Below are 22,924 nucleotides of genomic sequence, written 5' to 3' on the forward strand. Positions count from 1 at the left end.
TAGTTACCTGTCTGTGGCTCCCCGGGGGACCGTGACCTCTGTCCCACTCCACACCTGGAGCTTCAGGGGCTTCTCTTCCTGCCGCCTGGGTTCTGGGCTTTGATTCCTGGACAGCTGAGAGCTGTTGGACCTCAGAAAAGTTTCACGGGCGTTGCAGCCAGCCAACCTGCAGTGGAAGAGCTGCTGGTATGCTGTGCGGAAGTCTCTGTTCAGTGCAGCGTACAGGATGGGGTTCAGGGCCGAGTTGGCATAGCCTAGCCACAGAACGACGGCTTCAATGACCTCATTGACGGCTTCATCCCCTTTCAGCCCACGGTAGACAAACACGGTGAAGTAGGGGAACCAGCAGATGATGAAGGCTCCCATCACAGCGGCCAGCGTCACTGTGGCTTTGTGCTCCTTGATGGTGGCTGCCTTCCAGGAGCCGACGTGATGGATCCTCCTGGCCTGATCCCGGGCGATCTTGAAGATGCGGTAGTAGGTGATGCACATGACCAGCAGAGGCAGGTAGAAGGTGACCAGCCCGTCCACCAAGCCGTACACCAAGTTGACCTGGACTTTGCACTTCGAGGCAGTGTGATTGACCCCTGTCAACAGCTCTGACGAGCTGTTCTCGCTCCTGCTGTTCCACCCCAGGTGGATAGACAGGAAGGACAGGGTGATGGAGATGACCCAAATTAAGACCAGGGAGATGACCACCCGGACAGGAGTGACCAGCACCGGGTAGCGCAGGGGGTCCGTGACAGCGCAGTACCGGTCGAGGCTGATCATGAAGAGGTTGAGGATAGAGGCTGTGCAGAGCATGACATCGAGGCTGGTATAGATATTGCAGAACACCTCGCCAAAGCCCCACGTGCAGGACAGCTGGTAGAAGGCCGAGAAGGGCAGCACCAGGAGGCCGAGGAGCAGGTCAGTGATGGCCAAGGATACAATGAAGCAGTTGGTCAGACTGCGGAGCCGGCGGTTCAAGCCCACGGCCAGGCAGACCACCACGTTGCCAGCAATGGTGATAAGGATGAGAACAATGAGGACCACGCTGACAGTGACCTTGCATGCGGTAGAGTCCAGACAATAAGGAGGGGCTGTGCCATTGGACGCCATCCTAGGACCCTACAGCACCTTCTTCCACACGGCCCCTGGCTACTTTTCACCCAGCTCCCCACCGCGTCAGTTCCGTCAACCCCTGGGCTCCGGGCTGAACAGAGCCAAAAGAAAGCATCCAAACATGAGGAGGCTACAATGACCTAGGCTGTTTCTCTAGAAATAAATAAAGCAGTCTCCTAGGAGGTGTTGGGCAGGAGTATTCATGAAGAAGAGGGAAAGCAGACAGGAATTCGTGGTTCACACTCCAGTCCTCAGATGGCCCCCTGCAGAATGGGCTCCTCCGCGGACTGGAGCGGGTCTCCGCTCTCCAGGGTCTGCACAGAGACTGGGGCACTGGGGAGTGTGTCCGCAGGTGGCTTTGGCTTTATGCGGGAGGGATCATGTGGAGACATGGGCACATCCTTCTCCATAGCTGGCGGCTGCTCCCATCCATGTGACAGGGGTCAAGGACTGCTGCGTCTCCCTCTCAGGACCGCTGGAGAGCAGGAGCTGAAAACGCAAAGGTCGAGGGTAGAGCACTTTGAAACCAGATCGAGAGTTTGACCTGATTCAGGACGGGTCCTTCTAGACCTTGACCTCCCTATGAGACACCAGGAGGCATGGGGTCATCTCGTTAGGAGCAACAGAGGCAATCAGGATACACAGTGGGAGGAGGAAGGGAGGCAGGAGGCAAGGGGCTGGACCACTGTGTTACCACACAAGATACAGGTGGAGGGGCTGGGACTGCTTATACTGGAGGAAGAGAGATCTAGACACAGATTCTAAGCTCCAGGAGAGCAGGGGCTGCATCTGCCTGCTCACTGCTGGCTCCCAGTGCCTGGCCCACAGGTAGGCATTAAGTGTCTGCTGGATAGGTGATAAAATGAATGAATGACTAAGCCAGTGTAATGAATTATCTTTGAAACTGCTGAGGACAGTGTCTGACACTGTTTTACAAAACGTCATCATGCTCTAAACCAGAGGCCAACAACGTTTTCAGGAAACAGCCAGGTAGCAGATACTCTCTGCTTTATATCGCACAGGGTCTCTGTCGCAACTACTCAACTCTGTCTTTGTCGCACGAAAGCACCTACACTGACAGTGTGCAAATGAATGAGCATGCTCCAATGAGATCTTACTTATGGACACAAATGTGAATTTCACATAATTTTCAAGTGTTGCAAAATCTTCTTCTTCTTTTGATTTTCTCCCACTCTCTAAAACTATTTCCAAACTATTAAAAAATGTAAAAGCCATTCTTAGCTCATGGGCTGCACAAAACCAGGCAGAGGGCCAGATTTAGCCCACGGTCATAGTGTGCCAACCACATCCCCACCCCACATCTGCTTGCTCTAAACATCTCTCTAAATCTTACTTTTCATATTTAGCAGCACATGTGGGCCCACATCCAGGTCAGCTGGTACGGAACTCACTCAGTCTTTCTAATGACTGCGTAACAGTCCCTGGGGTGGCTGGCCAAGGTTTATTCCGCCATGCCCCTATCATGGGCAGTTGGGTGGTTTCTATTTCCTCTCTCCCTCCCTCCTTTCCCTCTGCAAACATCACTTCAGTAGAATGGCTGCACACACAATGCTTCTTGGTTAAATCTCAGATCCCCTCCTAGTGGTAACATCCTACGATGCCAACTGATGCAAAACAAGCTAAGGCCCTGCTGATTCCTGGATCCTTTCACGCAAGATGATCCTGGTTTCCCAGAGAGCAGACAGCAAGCAATCTCCTGGGGTTTGGGACTGTGCAGAAATCACATCGACAGCGGAACCCCTCTCAGAAGCAAGCTAAGTGCCATGTGACATAAATTAAGCCTCTCCTAGTCTCTTGCCTGAAGCGGTTTTGCAACCCGAATATGAGAAGCCTCACTTAATCACAACCACTGTAGTGGTTGAGGGAGCACAGCTCCTGGTCACCTTCTGCTGCTCCAGCTGGCTTGGCCACGCTGCCTCACAGGCTGGGCCTCTGGGTATTATTTTTAGAAGATCTTTTCATTACATAAATAGCCCAAACAGCATGGCTCTCACCGCCACACTTAATTAACTTTGTAGGGGGTAGCAGCCAGGGTATGTTTTTTGAGAATCCCTATTTCTGATCAAAATTCTCTCTGAGTTTCCTTAACAGCCAGGTATAGGTATTTTGACATTGGACTGATGTTTTAGCTAACGTTTGGGGGGTTTCAAATCTGAAGGAACCAGCCTCATATAATTAGAAATTAATTCCTCCCTCCCTGCTTCTCTCCCTTCCTTCGTCCTCTCTGCCCCCTCCCTCTGTTCCATGTGGCAGATATTTCTTTCAGAACTTACAATGTGCCGAATGCTCTTCCAGGTGCTGAGGCACAACGATGAACAGAAAGCAGCGGTTCCTTTTTTCATAGTTTCAAAGAAGAACCACTTCTACTGTGTTTCTATTTTGCATCCCAGGTCCCAGAAGTTTCTGGACCCTTTGTGAAGGCAGGGGTCATTGCATGGAGCTCAATCCATCCTGCACCCCGTGGGTAGAACGCCTGCTGAGAGGGCCATGGCACCCAAGATTATCGCCATCACTGCCACAAGACTGTCGTCATCACAGTTAACATAAAACATACTTTGTTGAACTTTCCTTTCAAACTTCCAAAGCGATGACATGTTTATTGCAGTAAATGGAGTATCCTAAGGTACAGAGGAAGGGCCAGCTATTTGGGCTGTCACACACCCAAGCCCTCCTGCCGGTGTGAGGGGGTGACTGCTGCTGCCCGTTTGGCACGATGGGGGCTTCCACTCCTGTTCCCTGCCCCTAGGTGCACACAGGCCCCGCAGGGCACTGCTTCACACACACTCCCCACATTACTCACCTTTCCTTAACTTTAAAATTCCCATTGTATAATGGATGCTCCCTTAGGGCGCTGAGATCTAACTCATTCTTTTGGGGACCTAGGCCGTGGCAACACAACCACTATTGTGCAAAGATGTACGTCTGTGTCAGCAGGTTTGCAAGTAGCAAAAAATGAGAAACCACCTGAGTGTCCATCGGCAGGGGGATGGTTCACCAAATTACGGCCATCCGTGCTGCAGGACAGTCCTGGGCATGGTGGCGCCACGCACAGTAAATGGAGTATCGCTTCATCCTCACAATGCCCCGCGAGGGAGGGAATCACTGCCCACTGAGCAGCCGAGGAGATGGACGGTCAGGGGCAGAGTGCCGTCACACCCCATTAAGTGGCCAGAGAGCTGATGAGCGCGCAGCTCCTGCGCCTTCAGCCTGCCTTCCCACCCGTCCTGGGACCAGACCTCAGCCCGGCTTTCCAGCTGGATCTTACCTAACACCCCGCGTTCGTCCCCGGCCTCCCCATTCATGCAGCCAGGCCTCTTCCTCCTGCCCTAGCCCTGCTGTCTCCTTCCCCAAAAGTCCCGCTCCCTCTGCTCACGGCAGCTGCTCTCCTTTCAAGGCTGGGCTCCAACACCGCAGTCCCTTGGGAGCTCCCGTGGTGCCTGGAGGTGCAGGCACCCTCCCTTGTCCTTTGTACTGAGTTCTGCTGTGGGCACCTGTGGCCTTGTGTTGTTAATATGGCTCGGCATTTGTCCCAGGTAGGGACTGGATCTTGCCCACCTCTCTCCACCCCCATCTACCCATCCATCTGTCTGTCCCTCCGTCCATCCATCCAGCCAGCAAACATTTCCTGCTGTCTATATAAGGGAGAACTATGAGGCACAGGGAGCGTGTGTGTGTGCACGCATGCATGTGTGTGTGGTTTCCTCACCTTGGAAATCTAAGGGTGCTCACCATGGGATTCAGTGGGCTGGGTTAGTATGTCTGAATGGATGTGTGAGAAAAAGGCTATTTTTCCCAACATTTTACAGTGAAATTTTTCAAACACAAACAAAAAGTTGAAAAAACAGTACAACATACATTAGATCTCATGCAATGGTCCATGCACATTAGATAATTGTCTGTTCTCTCATTCTGCGCGTGTGTGTGAAAATCACATGAACTCAGTGGAAACAGAGTTCAGCACCCCATCTTGCGGGCAGCTGTACGGGTCACACTGCTCACTCTCGCATCGTCTCGTCTTTGCCTGCATGGCCTGTGAAAGGCACTTTCTGGAGATCTTGCTCATGGGTTGTGGTGCCCCACCCCCAGCCCCCAGGGAGGCTCCTGACCTCCAGCTGGTCATCACCAAGCACTGAAGCCATGAGAAAGAGCAGCGGCCAGCTTGAGCCGCCGCACGGCGCACCTCTCCGAGGCTGTGCTGGCCGGTCAGCCACAGCTCAGTATGTTGAATGCACTCAATGAGCTCGCAGATGTGTGTTAAGCCCACTATGCTGGGCTCTGCCCACAAATGCTGGGAGGTCTGCTCCAGTCTCTTCCCATGACCAGCCTTGGTTGTCTCTAAGTACAGATCCTTGGTGTGGCAATCCAGGTCATTGCTGACTGGTTCTATCTTCCCTCTTTAGTCTCAGTTCCTGCCTGCCAGTTGTCCTTTAGTGTTTGAGGACAACACTTTGAGAAACACAGCTCTGATGGCATTTAATTCCTCCTGGTTTTGGAAAGTGCCGGGCCGATTCTGACTCTGTGTCTTTGCACATGCTGTTCCCACTGCCTGGAATGCCTTTCCTCCCATCCATGCCTGGTGAGCCCTCACTCTTCCTTCAAATCCTGGCCTCCTCTATCACCTCCTCCAGGAAGTCTTCCAGAAATAGTTGCTCCATCCTCTCTCACTTCCTCCTCCCACTTGGACCACCTATGGCAGAGGCTTGTGCTTTCTGAGGGGCACAGGGTCCCCACTGGGTAGAATGCTGAGTTTTCAGGGCCCCAGGAAATCTCTCCTCCTACTGGGGTCCTGGGTGATTCACCATCAAAGTGTGTCTCCCCAGGAACTGAGTTGTAGTGGGTGGGACCCAGAATACCATTTCCCTTTTCCATCCTCCCACGCGGCAGCAGAGAAAACGGGGCTCGGAGGGTCACCCCACGAGCAGGGGTGTAGGTGGAGGCAAACCCAGGTCTGTCTGAGGCCCCAGCTTCCCTCTCACTGCTCCTCACCCACGAAATGCCAGAAAAAGTCCTGCGGGTGGTACGTTCTCTTTGCCAGCTAGAAGAGCCAGGCCACCCAGAAAAGCACGTCTGGGCCTCGGGGTCTCCTCCCCTCCAAATCTTATCAAGCCAGGTCTACCACTTTCTGTTTCCTTTTCACTGGGCAGTGAAATGAAGTTTCCCTTTCAGGATTTAAGCACCTAAACCTCAGGCGCAGCTGTGATGAGCTGGCAATTGCACAGGCAGCCAGCAATGTGGGGGAATCAGTTAAGCTCCTTTGACTGGGTTTCTCACTTGGCCTGAGAGATGAATCTGATCTCCCATGCGATCATTTACAACAGGAACAGAAAACGGTCTGCATCCAGCAACAAGCGTGTGCTGGCACCTTCTGGGGAGACAGTGGGCAATCCTGCAGAGGAGGTGGTGTGACCCTTATTCTGCAAACATCCACACTCAGAGAAGTGAAGGGCAGCCTCGGGGCTGAGGGCAAGGCCTCTGACATTGCCCGGTCTGGGTTCTAACCGCTGTGATGTCCTTTCACAGCTTGTGACCTTGGGATAATAATGTGTCCTCACTTGGTGGATGTGAAAATGCAGAGAGGAAAGGTCTGTAACACGCTTAGTGCCTGGCACCTGGTAGGTTGTATTATTTATAATAATGCTATAAAGTTATTATTTTATAATAATAAAAATGTTATTTGTATTGTTGTCTACAGCCACATGGCCAGGAAATAGCCTTCATGCGCTCTCTGTATGTTTACCGTGTGCCTTCCCGGGGCAGACACTGTGCTGGGTTCTGAGGATGGAGCGGTGAGTGCAACAGAGACAGACTTCTAGAAGCTCCTGTCGTGGCGGGGGAGAGAAACGTGAACAGGTCGCTGTGGAGCTGCTCACTGAGCTGTAGTCGTGTTAGGAGTCCTATAAAGGGGAGCATATGGCGCCTCAGGAAGCCACAAGGGCGACCGATCTGGTCTGGGGGATATCTGAGTTGAGCTCTGCACCTGCGGGAAGGAGGAAACTCAGCGAAAATGAGGGACAAGCAGGTTCCAGACAGGGAACTGTCCCTGCAGAAGCTCAGCGGCAGGAGACAGTGGATTCTAACCCAGAGCCACGGGAGCCTCAGGGGGGTCGGGGGGTGAGCGGAGTGGAAGGCAGTGGGCTACTACGCATCTTCCTCTCCGCTGCACACCAGGGCCCAGGGTGTGGCAGCTGGGGGCAGGCCTGGGTCCGACCCTGCTGACCCCCACAGTTATCACTGCAGGTCATGAGACACCGCTGTCACTGGGTCCCAGGAAGGTAGTTCCTTGTGTTTATGAGCCATAATTTCTCAGAACTTTCCCCCAAAATCGGCCATTCCAAATGTTCTGGGTACCTGTGCTGAGGGCATCAGAAATCGGCCCAGCCTCAACCCCTGAGGAGCTCTGCCCCTGCCAGGAGTCCCAGACAGCCCGAGAAGCAGGGGCTACGTCAGTGGGGCAACGTTCACTCTTTAAGGAGAGCACCGAGCCTCTGCAAGCCCCAGAGGGGCCACACTCACACGAGGCACTGAACAAAGTGCTTGAGGTCTGGAGGTGGGGCCTGAACCGGCTCTGGCTGCCAGGAAGCTCTTCTTCTCCCTTACAGATGCTGGACCCAGGTGCAGCCCCACCTGAGAAGTGCCCACAGCACCCACTGCTGGGAGCTCAGGGGCCCCTGCTCACTGCAACTCCGGAGCCTGAGGCAAGCTGTGGGGTGGGGGCCGAGGGACAAGGGGGTCCAGCATCCTGCAGTTCAGATACTGCCAAGTGATGGGTAATTGGGGCCATGGTGGGGCAACGAGGGGTTGGGGGAACTCAGAGGAACGGAGTTTGGCTCTGCAGGCGGTGGCGGCAACAGTTTTGTGTGTGTGTGTGTGTGTGAGCATGTGTGAGCACACATATGCCAAAGGCAACATTCTAATGGGCCTGGAAGACCCCATGAATGTTGAAAACACTCACAGTGCTGAGCCGGCAGGTGCACGTCTAGGAGACCGTCCTGGGATTCCCCACAACACTGTGAGCGTTAGCAGGGGCTGGAACCGGTGGGAAAGTGCACACGCAGCGTGCCATGCGGCCATCCGAAAGATGCACCAGGTTGTCTGGGTGATGAGGGATGGTGTCCAAACGTGCACCGAGTGAGACATCTGAAGGGAAGGTATGTGTGTGTCTCTCACGTGGACACACGTTGACACCGGCAGACGGCTGGGGCGGGAGGGGAAAGGTGGTGCACTTTGTACCCGCAATATCCTGAATAGGCCCATCCTGAGAGCCAGAAAGCAGGCTGGCGGTTGTTGGGGATCGGGGACGGGGGATGGGCTGACTGCTTCAATGGGTGCAGCGTTTCCTTTTGGGGTGAGGAAAATAGAGGTGCTGGTTGCACGCCGTTGTGAACGTCCTGAATGCTACCGAATTGTACACTTAAAAGGGTTAATTTTATCTTATGTAACTTTCACCTTAATTGAAAAAGAAAGAAGGAATAAAGACTGTCTCAGACAAACAATAGCTAAGGGAATTTGTGGTCACCCGATGTGGCTTCAGTTTCCCACACTAACTGTGGGCAGATGCCAGGCAAACAGCGTGGGGTCTCTCACTGATGAGAAAACATCCCAGCACGAACTGGTCACACAAGTAGTCAGGGAATGATCTGGACTAGATGCGTGCCTTGGGGTGGGGTGGGGGCACCTATGGACGCTCAAAGACTATGGGACCAGGCCTGGTTCAAAGCCCTGCCCACCTCTTTACCAGCCGTGTGTCCTTAACCTGTCTGAACCTGAGTTTCACCATCTGTCAAATGGGAATAATGATAATCTCTGCCTCACAGAGATATTAAATTATCTGTACTGCTCGGCAAATGGAAGTGGTCAGTGTCCTGGCTTGTGGTCCAGGTCCCTTCCTCCTCACTGTGATGCCAAGCTGATTGCATTCCTTTAAGAAAATGTCCACTTTGATCCCACCATCCCGTTCTGGGCTGGTGGAGGCATGTCCAAAGGGCGGGTGGGGCTCACACGACCTGCGCCAACAGTGGTGGTTACAGAACCTGCCCCACATTCCAGACGACATTCAGATCCATTCCCCTCTCAGCCTGTGCGGAGGGCCCGCCTAGGGGCTGCAGTGCTTGGGACGAGGCGCCTGGAAGACGGAGAAAGACCGTGCCTGGTTTTGGGCCCCAGTGGCTGCAGGCCCCGGAGACCAGGCCTTTCTCTCTAATGCCCAGCCTCCCTCAGAAGTCTTTTACCACCTTGAAGAGGTGTTGAGCGACCATCTAGCCCATGGCAGTAAGGAGCGAGAAGTCCAAGCGGCACGGATGCCGTTGCAGGAGGGGTACCTCGAAGGAGGAGGATGGGTGCCAAAGCGCAGGCAGTCACTGGGTCCCTTTGAAAAGGCCAGAGGGTTTTTGTTTCTTTTTTTCTTTGTAGGAGAAGCTAAAGACATGGTGGTGAACAGGGATTCTGGAGTCAGACGGACCGGGTTCAAATCCTGACCTTTCCGCCTAATGGTGTTGAGACTTTGGGCAAATTCCTCACCTTTTCTGAGCCTCACTCTTTGCATTGTAAAATGGGGGGAAATAAAAGTCCCTCGCCTCAGGATGTTGTGGTAAAGAGTAAATGAGATGTGCAGAGTGCCCCAGGCCTGCCATGAAGTGCCGTTTTCTACATGCTGATTGGTGACGGTATCCTCATTGATTGTCAGCTGGCTGGCATCCAGAGACCTGGGTTCCCACATCCGCTGCCACTTCCCTGGGAAATCCTGGGCCTTGCCTGAACCTTCAGTAGCTTCCTCTTGCCTTCGGCACTAAGTTCAAACTCCTCAGCACTCCTCCCCAGGCACACTTCTCCCCTGAGGATCAGCTGGAGTGGCCAGGTCATGCAGGCTTTGTCATCTTGATGCCAGGCACGGGGAGCATTGCAGAGGCACGGCAAGACCAGAGACCAGCACAGTCTGATTCTGAAACCGCGCAATGAGCCTGGAAGAGGAGAGGTCCCTGAGGGCCGTGAGCGTGGAGTGGAGGCCTTCTTATAAAGGGCTCTTGGCCTGAGCAGACCAAGTGGTAGCCCTGCCCTGGAGCCCTGACGGGCCACGTGGCTGGTCCTGCCCCTGGGTGTGACCTGAAGGCCCAGCTTCCACTCCTTTCCCTGTCGCATCCCCTCCCCTTCGCTTCTCCACCTGTCAAACTATGTGGCTGTCAGGTTTTGAACCGGTGATACGGACCTGAGGTAAAAAGATTCCAAAGGTCCCAAAGGGCAATGGCACAAGTCTTCTCCCACCCTTGGCCCAGCCCCAGATCCTCATCAGCTTGGCATCACAGTGAGGAGGAAGGGACCTGGACCACAAGCCAGGACACTGACCACTTCCATTTGCCGAGCAGTACGGATAATTTAATATCTCTGTGAGGCAGAGATTATCATTATTCCCATTTGACAGATGGTGAAACTCAGGTTCAGACAGGTTAAGGACACACGGCTGGTAAAGAGGTGGGCAGGGCTTTGAACCAGGCCTGGTCCCATAGTCTTTGAGCGTCCATAGGTGCCCCCACCCCACCCCAAGGCACGCATCTAGTCCAGATCATTCCCTGACTACTTGTGTGACCAGTTCGTGCTGGGATGTTTTCTCATCAGTGAGAGACCCCACGCTGTTTGCCTGGCATCTGCCCACAGTTAGTGTGGGAAACTGAAGCCACATCGGGTGACCACAAATTCCCTTAGCTATTGTTTGTCTGAGACAGTCTTTATTCCTTCTTTCTTTTTCAATTAAGGTGAAAGTTACATAAGATAAAATTAACCCTTTTAAGTGTACAATTCGGTAGCATTCAGGACGTTCACAACGGCGTGCAACCAGCACCTCTATTTTCCTCACCCCAAAAGGAAACGCTGCACCCATTGAAGCAGTCAGCCCATCCCCCGTCCCCGATCCCCAACAACCGCCAGCCTGCTTTCTGGCTCTCGGGATGGGCCTATTCAGGATATTGCGGGCACAAAGTCCATGTAAATTGGGAAGTGTGGGACTTGGGGAGAACCCTGGTTCTCTTTTCACTCTCTGCCTCCCCTTCATCCACCTGGGTCCTCAGGCTAGACACTTAGCATCATCTTGACTCCTGTCTTTCCTTCATCCTCAACAGCCAACTCATGAGCAAGCCTGGTGCATTTGCCTCTGAAACTCACACCCCCAGGGTGTGTTCGCCTTCCCTGGCCGCAGCCACCACGCTGGTCTCATCCAAGTCAGCACCATGTCCCGCCTGGACTTTCGTGACGGCTCTTGACTGGCCTCCCTGCTGCTCCCTTTACCCACCAACACCACCACCGGCTTATGTCTCGCCTGTGTGTCCCATTGCACCCTCTGCTCAGCTCACAAGGCCCCACAGATGTGCACCCACCTCTCTGATCTCCTACCTCACCCCCGGGCCTCAGTGGATACCTGGCCGCACTGACCTTGTTCCGGTGCCCTGGACGTGCTGCTCACTCCACCCTGGAGCTCTGCTGTGATCCACGCCGACATGGACAGTCACATCAGGCTGCAAAATCAGCTCCACAGCGGGCCCTCCTTGACCCCCGCAGCTGCTCCCTCACCTCTGTCCTAGCCCCCTTCATTTGGCTTCCGCAGCACCATTTTTCCCTGGCATTTTCCTGGCTTCCCTATTTGTTCATTATTTCTCTCTCCCCACTGAAAGTGAGCGCTGCTGAGGGCCAGGATCCCTGCTGCCTTGTTCCCCGACAGGCACTTCAGGGCGGCTCAATTAATACCTACTGGATTGCCTAAAGGCAGATTGAAAACAACCATCGTAACAACATCATATCCCATTTATCGGGCACTTTGGAAGCGCCAATCTTTACATGCTTTATCACGTTTAATCTCTGCAACACATACTACACGTACGCCGTTACTCATCTCTGTTTGACAGAGGAGGAAATCAAGGTTTATGGTGCTGTGTGACTTGGCAAAAGTCCCCAGCCGGCAGCAGGCCGGCAGATGTGGGAAGGCCTGCGGAGGGCGGTCTCAGGGCAGGAGTTGGACTGTGCCAAATGAAGATCTGCCTTGTCCTTCTGGGGGAGGCGACGTTGCAGTGTTGCAGCGAGGCCCAAACCTCTGCCATCCAGCGGCAGAACTGGCCGGGGAGGCAGGGACCGGGTGGAGAGGGCATGGGCTGGGAATCTGGACCCTGCGGGTGAGTCCCTGTGGGAGTCTGACTTGCTGTGTTACCTCTGGCGAGTTTCACACCCCAGGTTCCTCCGCAGAAAGCTGGGAACATGTGCTTTGGATGGCAAAGGCCTCTTCCAGCAACTTTTGTTTGTGTGTGTGGGAGGGAAGGAATCCGAGCCCCGCAGATGACAAAATTGGAGGGCTCCGGGTGGAAACAAGACACAGGGGTCACCCGGTGTTTAGGAACTGCTTTTACAGCATCCCAGAGAGGCATACCTCCAACGACAGGGGGCTTACTATCTTACAACTTATTTGTCAGTCAGTCATGGCCATTTAAAGACATTTATGGAGACCTACATATTCTTTTTTTTTTGGAGGCCATACCCTACGGCATAACAAATATATTGTGATATATGCACATTCCATAGAAGATATAATTTGCATATAACTACTTTTGGGTTTTTTTGGTGAAGGAGATTGTCCCTGAGCTAATATCTCTTGCCAATCGTCCTCTCTTTGCTTGAGGAAGATTGTCACTGAGCTAACATCTGTGCCAATCTTCCTCTTTCTTATGGGGGCTGCTGTAAGAGAGGGGCTTGACAAGCGGTGCTAGGTCTGCACCCGGGATCCAAACCTGTGAACCCTGGGCCACTGAAGTAGAGCGTGCAAACTTAACCGCTGCGCCACCAGGCCAGCCCCACATATAGCTACTTAATATAAACTGCCACGGCCTAGCTGCCACAGTATTACATTTGCAGATGTCTGATTAAACATTTATTACTTGCAAGTTTGTGGTTTTCTTTTTATGTTTTAGATCTGGTACGTGTGTGCGTGTGTGTGAGAAAGAGAGAGTTTGTAGATATTTTGTAGGTTCCTGAAAAGCTCAGAGGCCCCGGAGAACAAGCCTAAGTCCCTTTTTCCAGGCAGCCCTAGAGAGGTCCATGTTCTCTGAGTTTTTGCTTCTCTATGACTGAACAGCCCTCAGGTCCTTAAACTTGACCCATCAGCATCACCATTGCCATCATGGCTACTACTGTCCTCACCATCATCCCACCATCATCACCATCCCATTCACCACCATCTGCACCAGCAGCAGCCGCTGCCTCATGAGCTGGGCACCAGAATGTCCCCCCCAACACTGCATCTTCCTTCCTCTGTTCTGCTTTCCGCGGGCCTCACTCCAGGAAGGTCTTGCCCTCCAGCAGGGTGCAGCTTGCTCTCACAGGCAGCAGTCCTGCAGCCAGCTGGGCCACCTTAACGCTATCAGCAGCCCACAGTCAAAACTTGCCAGGCACATTCGCATACACCGGTTACCTCACATAATTCTCTCGGCCCTTCCCTGCTTTCCACCGCCCCTCCGCCTGCCCCGGGGCTCATTTTGAGTCCTGTAGGAGAACTCTGTGGAGTGCCAGGGCAGACACTGTTACCCCATTTTGCAAGTGTGGCACAGATAGGCTGAATGCCTAGGCCGAGGCCACACAGCTGGTCGCAGTCGGGAAGACCCTCTCGGCTTCTAACTCCCGACAGCCTATCCCGTCCCACACCTCCTGGGTTTCTCAAACCTCATCTGTTCACGTTCCACCTCCACAATTTTTGCCAAACCCGTAAAATACTAGTTCCATTTTTTACCTAACATTTTTCTTTAAAGTGACTAAATTTATTGCAAAAGGAATTTTTTTTATCATTTTAATAACCACCAGGATCACTTCCCTTCAAATAAGTCACCCTGAAAATAAATGCAGTGAAAACACACCCAATGTTGTTATATTCCATGTAGCTGCTGCTGCCCAAGAGCCAGCCCAGCCCCGTGCTGGGCAGGCAGATGGACGGACGGACAGACGGACGGACAGACAGAAACCTCACTGACATTTTTCTGTGATGTGAGAGAAGGCTTGAAGGAGAACGGAACAGGCATCTTCTCACCGTATGATGGGAGGTTTGTGGCTCTCTATGCCACGACCCCCTGAGTCCACCTCGGGATCCCAGGCGGCCTGCCCCACAGTGGAGGAAGCAGTTCACTCACCCCAGGAGGCCAAGGCCGTGGAGGGGAAAGGAGCCGGGATCCTCTCTGAGGCTTCGTTTTCCCCCCACAGCACGGGGTGCTGGGAAGAGGAAGGTAAAGGTGGAGAGATGGTGCCAGAAGCTTTGTGGCTCCCCGGCAAACATTACTCCCCTCCCCACGGCCATCCTCTGGGCTTCATGTCCCACCTTTCCTTCGAGAGAAGGCACCCAAGGTCGCCAGATGAAGAAGGAGCCAGGAGAAGAAATGAGCCGCGAGGAAACACGGGTCTGCATTTGGGAGCGTCCGAGTGCAGGCGGCTGGGTGAGGCTAGAGCGGCTGTTTGGGTGCGAAGGCTGCCCCTCACCCCACCCCCAGAGCAGCCCCCAGGACCCTGGTGAGAAAAAGGGTCTTCACAGCAGCACAGCGTGTCCTAATCCCAGCTCTGCCGCTCAGTGAGGAGAGCTAGCCAGGTGGCTTTGCCTAGGGCCCGCTTTCCCTTCTGCAACCAATGCAAATGAAACCCAGGGTGATACCACTGCACACCCACTGGGATGGCTAGAATCCAGAAGTCAGATAAGAAGTGTTGGTGAGGATGTGGAGAAACCGGACCCCTCACGCACGGCTGGTGGGAATGTAACCGGACGCAGCTGCCGTGGAAAACGCTCTGGCAGTTCCTTCAGAGGCTAAAGAGCATGATCACAGGACCCAGCAATTCCACTCCTGGGTATGTACCCAAAAGAAATGGAAATACACATCCTCACAAAAACCTGTACACAAACGTTCACAGCAGCGTTATTCATAACAGCCCCAAAAGTAGAAACAACCCAAATGCCCACCAACTGATGAATGGATAAACAAAATGCAGTATATCCATAAAATGGAATATTATTTTGGCCATAAAAAGGAATGAAGTACTGACACATGCTACCACATGGATGAACATTGAAAACATTACGCTGGGTGAAATAAGCCAGTCACAAAAGGTCATATATTGTTCCACTAATCATATGTTATATGATTCCACTGATATAACATGTCCAGAATAGGCACATCCACAGACACAGAGAATAGACTAGTGGTTGCCTAGCCTTGGGCGGGAGTTGGGGTGGATAGAGAGTGACAGTTTTGTGTACAAAGTTTCTCTTTGGGGAGACGAAAATGTTCTGGAATTAGATAGTGGTGATGGTTGCATAACCGTGAATATACTAAAAATCACTGACTTATGCACTTTAAATGGGTGAATTTCACGGGATGGGAATTATACCTTTATAAAGCTTTAACTTTTTTTTTTTAAAGACCAGTCTGGTTGCTGGTGGGGGCAGAGTGGCAGCAGGGAGGCCAGCGGCCAACAGTGCAGTCACAGGCTCTGGTGCCCAGCACATCGGTGAATCCCCGTGGGTGCCTTGTTGGGCTGAGCCCATCGGGAAACGCCCTTCTCTAATTGGATTTCTCAGCCCGGCACTGGGGACACACTGGACAGGACAGCCTTCCGTTGCGGGGGCTGTCCTGTGCCTTGTGGGATATTTAGCAGCATCCCTTCCCCCTACCCACTATATGTCAGCACCCCCCGACATGTGACAATCGAAACTATCTCCAGACATTGACAGATGTCCCCTGGGGATGAAACTGCTCCCAGGTGAGAACCCTGCTCTAACTTCTCTTGCTCATCTAGTGAATTCTTGCTTATCCTTCCAGAACCATTTCAGACATCTTCTCTTCTGGGGAGCCTTCACCCTTTCTCCTCTGAAGCCCCACAGTTTCCTAAACTACCCCCTCCCCCTGTCAGAGCCCCGAGGACACTGTTTACACACCACTCTCACCCCAGCCCTCTGTAGAGATGGCAGCTTGTGTCCCTTTGGGTCCCTAGCATCTGGCACAGAGCCTGGCACTTCAGAGGTTCCTGCTGAGCCATTCTTCACCTGTAAAGTGTGGAGATGCACTGCTTTCCCCAGGGTCTCTGCGACAGGTGCACACATGTTGGCAGTGGAATCTGTCACCCTCCTGACTCTGGGTAGGACCGTAGGCTCTGGGTTTAGACAGCCTGCGTTTGAAACCCAGGTGATGCTGGGCAAGTGACTGAATTATCTGACTCTTGGTTCCTTTTCTGTAAAATGAGGATATTGATAAGACCTACCTCATAGGATTCTTGTGAGCACATAGTAAGAATACAACAAATGTCAGACGTTATTGGTATTAGTAATTTAGTGTTCCTTCTTTCTTCTAAGGGGCCTTCCAGGTAGCCCTATCATTGACAAGCATCCACATGCCAGCCCTGTCCTGGGTGCTGGCCAGGAGGAGGTGGGGTTGGGTGGGTTATATTGTCACTAGAAGCCAGACAGTTCTATGTCCACTAATTACTACAGTATACGCTAATTGCATAAAATCTAGAAAGTTCAGAAATTATAAAGAGGGAACAAATCTCCTATAATTTCACAGCCCACTGGCAAACATTGTTAACACTCTGGCTTACTCCCTTCCAGTCTTTTTTCTAAGTGCTTGCCACAAACTTGTGACCATGTCATACATATGCATATGCACAAGTGTGCCCCCATTTATTAAAAACTGTCCATTTTTAGTAGCCACATAGCTGTCCTGTAATTTACATAATTGATCCCCTATTGTTGGACATTTAGGTGCTCTCTGACTATTAACGAATATCGTTGCATTGGAAAGTGCCTTCGCTCATATTCCCATCATTCATTTGGATGTTCTCCTCTTCTTTTAAAACATTTTTGGCAAAGGAACCTCTCTAGCCTGCTGGGACGTCCATTTTCCCATCATCAGGGATTTCCTGCTCAAGGGTGTGCTAAATCATTGTAATTGGGACTTAATCCTATTTCTCCTTCTTTGGGACTTTGGTGGAGATGGACCACAGCTGGCCTTGTTTTCCCGTCAGACACACCGCCTGGCAGGGTCAGTTCAGTTAGTCATCAGTGGAGGATGGAGAACTGAAGGTGCCTGTGAAGCCAGGAGAAGGGTCCCCGGCCAAGGTTAAGGGAAGTGAGGGTAACCAGGACAAGGCGGCAGAGGAAGGAAGAGAAGTCGGCAGGCTGGGGGAATTAGCCTGATTTCTGCTTCCTATGAGATGCCGAGGAGCGACCTTCCTTCCTTCCAGACCCCTAGAGAAGTCCCTCGGCAGAGGTCTCCAGCCCCACGGCCAGCCTGCAGACTCACTTTCTCCTGGGATGAGGCAGCAGCTCTTCTTACTACACATGGAACAAGAAACCAACGCTGATCAGGCACCCACAGGTGCCGGGTCCTGGGCTAGGCACCTTTCACAGTCCTATTTTGGGGCCGGTGTGGTACTGTCAGAAGCACTCCGGAGTCAGGCAGACCTGGGGCCAATCCCAGTGCAGCCACTTCCTTCCAAAGTGCCCTGTGGGGTCGCTGAGTCCTGGGAGCCTTGGTTTTCTCATCTGTAAATCGGGTGTGATGACACGGGCTTCCCATGATTATTGTGAGGATGATAGCCAACGTTGTAGACATAAGGCACAGAGGACCAGGCATGCACAGGACAGGTGCCAGAGAAATGTGCTTTTCTCATTCTATTCAATTCCTGTCGTGTCTCAGGGTCAGAGATGTCAATAAAAATAATCTACCTAGTTGCCTTTCATAACCTCCAGCAACAGGGACCTGATTAGTAGGTAGGAATTCATAACTTTCTGTTACAAATAAGGAAACAGACTCTGAGAGATTCAGCCAGGAGTCTTCACAGGACATAAACTGTCATTCCACAGAATTCACATCTTAGAGAACCATCAAGATGTGTGTCTGGGTTGGGGGGTGGAGCTCCCTGGTCCCCCAAATTCCCTGGGCCCTGCTTCAGGCCCAGCCAGGACACCGACCATCTCTGGCAAAGGAGACCAGAGAGGACCCGGCGCATACAAATGAGGTCCCAGGAGGCAACCAGTGCCAGCATTCTGACCACCCAAGTGAAGGCGTGACAACTGCCATTGGGGACACCACAACCCGCAGGTGCAGGTGCTTTCTTGCCACCTCCTTATCCTCACAGCCATCACAAAGGGGGCATTAGCATGCCCCTGTTCACAGGGAGGTAACTGAGGCTCGCATTTTCAAGGTCAACTGCACCACTTCAGCGGCGCAGAACTGGGTTTCCGAGCTCAGGGCATTGCTGGGCTCATTCCCTTATCTCGGAGGCGAATGGCTGTCCAGATGTGCCCAGAGGACTCCTGCCGAGCGGAGCGCTGCCCTGTCCTCGCTCCCGGGCATCGGGCATCGGGGCAGCAGCCCGGGAGGACGACGGCTCCCGAGGGGCTAGCAGCCCCCTCCCCGCCCGTCCAGGCCCTCTATCGGCTTTCCTTAAGCAAAATCCTCCATGCTCCGACAGACACATCTCCCAGCTAAAACGCGACCGCCCACACCCGGGACACACCAGGGACTGTTTCGGCGCAAGTGGACTTTCTAAACCCACCCCCATGCAAGCAGAGGGGACGTACACCCGACCCCGCTCCCGAGCACTGCAGCGGACCTGGGCTGCATCCCGCGCTCGCAACGCCCCCTCGGCGCGGGCACGACCCGGCGGGTCACAGAGAAGGAAACTGAGGCTCGCAGGTGGAGGGACCTGCCCAAGGTCAGGCACCGCCAGCGAGCGGCGGGGCCGTGGCTCGAAGCCGGGGTCAGGGTGACGACGGCCGCGGGAACCCGCAGCAACCGCCGGGCGCGGTCCCGCCAGCGCCCGCCGGGCATCCCACCCCGAGCCGAGGCCCCGCGGAGGCGGCGGCCGCGTTACCTGGAGCTGCAGCCGCCGAGCGTGGCTCCGCTCTGGCTCGCCTCGGTCCTGCGCCGCGCCAGCTGCGCTCCGGGCAGGGATGGAGCGGGCGGCGCTGCCCGCCCGCGCCCCGCACCCACTTCCTCGTCTCCGCCCCCGACTCGCTCCTCCTCGCTCTCAACTGCTCCTTCCCTTCCTTCCCTTCCTTCCCTCTCCGTCTCTCTGTCTCCCCTTCTCTCTCTCTCCCTCTCCTCTCCTTCCCCCTCGCTCCATGCACGGCGCGCGCACACATTTTCTCTTCGTTGGCTTTTCTCCCTCTCTGCACTGCCTCTCCCACACTCTCACCCACTTTCTCTTCTGCTTTCTCCCAGACCTTCTTTCCTTCCCTCTCTGGCTCTGACACTTCTCCCTTCCTCTTTCTTTCTGTTACACTGCCCCCTCTTTCTCTCACTTTTTTCCCTTGTTCTCCCCCCACTCCCCCCTCAGCCTGGCCTGGGACCCAGCATCCCTCCACCTGTTCCGTAATTGGTGGAGTGGAAGGGGCTCCCAGCTGTGGCCCAGCTGGGGATCAGGTGGGCCCCACACCTTGAGTGCCCAGCACCCAGCTACTTCAAACCAGGCTAGAAGTGAGAGAAAGAAGTAGTTTGTGGGGGAAAACCCTGGCTAATTCTGGGATCTGTGGAACTTCAGAAAGCCCCAGAGTGGATTTGTTCTAGTTGAAGAAAGGAATGGTGAGAGAGAAGAGGTAGGGAGGAAGTCCTCGGGAAAAGGAACTTTTTGGGTAGGGAAAATAACGTCCACATTCTAGATAAGAAAATAGAGGCTCAGATGGGAAAAGCTGTCTCTTAAATATCAAGATGTCAAGGCTGCTGTGCTAACCACGCAGACCTCAGTGGAGGGAACCTGGGTGGGCAGGATGGCCAAGGGCGTTGTGCCAGGCCTGGAATGGTCAGCCAAGTGTACAGGAGGCAGGTGGTCAGATGGGCTGCTCCTGGTTGCTTGGGGAACCTGATACCTGGAGGTTATCAGAGACACTGTCCCTGTGTCTCCCCAGGACCTGGAGGGGTGTTTTTGCAGAAGTTTGGCAAAGGAGAACGAAAGGATGCTGGTTCAGCTGAACGTAAATTTCAGACGTGCTGAGGATGATTGACACACCACCCTAGGCCATTCTGTCCCTGTGGGCCTGGCCCTGTGCCATGTGCTAAGATGCAGAGACTAAGGTCACAGTCCCTAAAGCTCTGAGGTCACAGCTTCTGGGGAAGGCTGTTGCAGGCCAGGCATCCATGTCACCAGCATCTTGGAATGACAGCAGGAGCCTCCAAGCTGGTCTTATGGATTCCACTCCTGTTCACCTGCAATTCACAAAGCAATGTAGATAATCTCTAAAAAGTGTAAATCAGATCATGTCTCTCTGCCCCCCTGCTGAAACCCTCCAATGACTTCCTGCCGTGTTAGAATAAAATCCAAGCTCCTTACGACCATCGACGTGATCCGGCCATGGCCCTCCTCTGTGATCTCATTTCTCACCACTCTCCACCTACCTCCATGGGCCTCAGCCACAGCAGCTTCCTGCTTGTGCCCAGAAAGGGCCAAGCTATATCATACCGCAGACCCTTTGCGCTGGCTCTTCCCTCTGCTGAGAATGCTCTTCTCCACATCTTCCCATGGCTGCTCAAAGTCAGAGAGGCCGTGAGGCCTGATCATCTCACCTAAAGCAGCCACCTCCTTGCTACAGTGTTTTTCGTATCACCCCTTTCTATTATAACAAAAACACTTATGACTATCTAAAATGATTTCATTTATTCATTTGTTTCTATGCATATTGTCTGCTTTACCTCACCAGAATATACCAGCGAAGGAGCAGGAACCTCGTTTGTGTCTGTCCCTGTTTCTCCCCAGGACCTGGAACAACACTCAGCACTTAGTGATACATGCTCCATAAATGGTGGTTGAATGAGTGAATGAATAGATGTTGTAATGAAGAGGCTTAGGAAAAGGAAGAGATGACTGACCTCACCAAGTGAGAAAAGCTTGTCATCAGAAAGGAGTGGTTTTAGAGCCAGATCTTAAAAGGAAAGCAACATTTCACAACATGGAGAAGAGCAGAGGCCGGTGAGGCAGAGGAAAAGGCGTGGAGACAGGCACAGAGCGTGAACAGCGTGGGGCATCAGGGAAGGCAGAGCAGACGGGTGGCAGGCAGGTGCGGACCGTGAAGGGCTTTATGGACATGACTTGGGTGGGAATCTGGACTTGATCTTGTGAGCCAGGTGAGGCTATGGCGGGTTTTCTGGCTGCGAGGCTGGTAAGGCTGGGATGTGTGTCCTGGAGAAGAGAAGGCTGCAGTGACCTTTGTCTGTATGAAGGGCTATCCGGGCAGCGGGAGCAGGTGCAAGGGCAGCACTTGGATCAATGATAGAAGTGGAGTGAGATGGATTTTGGCTCTGTAGAATGCTTTCTTTAAGGATCCGAAGAGGAAAATGGGGTCAGTGTGGCTGGGATTACTGTCCACTCACATTCAGTGCCCCTCCCAAAGAGAGGAAGGTATGTCTGTGACGTGGTTGGCCACCAGTGTATTGCTGGGGGTGATCTGCATCACTTCTCTGCAGAGGCTCTGGGCCAGCCAGTGTCCGCCACGTCCATTACCTCACCTTGGGTCCCAGAGTGAAGTCCCAGAACCCCTGCCAACCCCCAGTGGACACTATTGAGAATGAGAGATAAATTTGTTGTAGGCATTCAGGTTTCTGGAGTCGTTTGATATTGGCGGATAATCACAGTCCCTTGGTTCTCTTTACTGAGTTAGAGGTTCAGGCAAGCTGGTTCCAGCACTACTAGCCGTGATAGATTTCCAGAGATGGCCACAACAGTTTGGCCCAAGCTCCTTTGCAGTACGACAGCACCTCCCATCAAGACGTGGCGTCCAAGTCCCTTCTCCTAGTCTGGATCTGCCTTGTGACTTGCTTTAACTGATGGAACCCACTGGAAATGATGCTGTTCCACTTCCAAGGCTAGGCCTTAAGAGGCATTGGTGCTTCAGCTCTCACTCTCTTGGAATAATGCTCTGAGACCATCAGGCTGTGAAGACACCTGGGACGAAGGGCCACGTGGAGGGAGATGGCCAGCTGTCCCAGCTCCCACAGCCACATGGGTGAGCCACAGGCAAGACCAGCAGAAGAACCACCCAGCCACCCTGCAGAACTGAACATCCTTGTTGCACTAAGCCAGTAAGCCAGTACGTTTTGGAGTGGCTTGTTACAAAGCAATGAATAGCTAGATAAGGGGCCTTCGGAGGAATCAGTTCCTATCTCTGAGGCTATTTCCTTGACTATTAAATAAGCATAACAGTGATGTCTGCCTCAAAGAGTTTGGATGAGGCTCAAATGAAAAAGGAAGTTGATGTTAAATTCATTCAACACCTGTCTATTGGACCTACTACGTGTCAGACACTGGGTAAACCCTGTGTTATAGCAATGAACAAGGTAGACGAGGATCTGACATGCTAGAGGGAGGAGATAGATGATAAACAAGCCAGATAATTTCAGCTCAAAAGAATTGCTATGAGGAAAGCAAAGCAGGGTGATATAATTGAAAGTGACTGGGGGCGGTAGTTTAAGATAGTTGGGGAAGGTTTTTCTGAGCGCATGACATTTGAGCTGAGCCAGGCACAGGAAGATGGGGGAACAGTGCCCCATGTGGAAGGAGCAATAAGTGCAAATGCCCCAAGGTAGGGACAAGCTTGGCCCTAGCAAGGAACATGGAGAAGGTCATCATGGCTGAGTGTACGAGGGGAGACAGACAGTAGTTGGAGATGCTGTTGGTGCAAGGCTGTGGTGAAGCATGTGGGTTTTATCCCAAATGCAATGGAGCCGCTGGAGGGTTTTAATAGGGAAGTGACACCCTTCATATGCTGTAAAGTGAGTTATTACTAGAAGAGGTTTGTGGC

The 22,924-nt window shown here is 53.0% G+C and overlaps 1 protein-coding gene across 2 annotated transcripts in view; it reads right to left on the bottom strand.

The window, feature by feature from the left end:
- Positions 1-19,376, bottom strand: part of HRH2 (histamine receptor H2) — a 42,321-nt gene extending 22,945 nt beyond the window's left edge. The window contains exons 1-2 of one of the 2 annotated variants that reach the window (XR_011525022.1): positions 19,006-19,337; positions 8-1,593 (exon numbers count right to left, since the gene is read on the bottom strand). Coding sequence is in view for 1 of the 2 variants with exons in the window: in XM_070568991.1 (XP_070425092.1) it covers positions 8-1,101 (1,094 nt within the window). In the remaining variant the exon portion in view is untranslated. Of the gene's footprint in view, positions 1-7; positions 1,594-19,005 lie in introns of both variants that reach the window. The other variant, XM_070568991.1, reaches the window with a different exon arrangement.
- Between the last annotated feature and the right edge of the window lie 3,548 nt (positions 19,377-22,924).

Source organism: Equus przewalskii, chromosome 13 (genome assembly GCF_037783145.1).
Source record: "Equus przewalskii isolate Varuska chromosome 13, EquPr2, whole genome shotgun sequence".
In the NCBI taxonomy this organism is placed as follows: domain Eukaryota; kingdom Metazoa; phylum Chordata; class Mammalia; order Perissodactyla; family Equidae; genus Equus; species Equus przewalskii.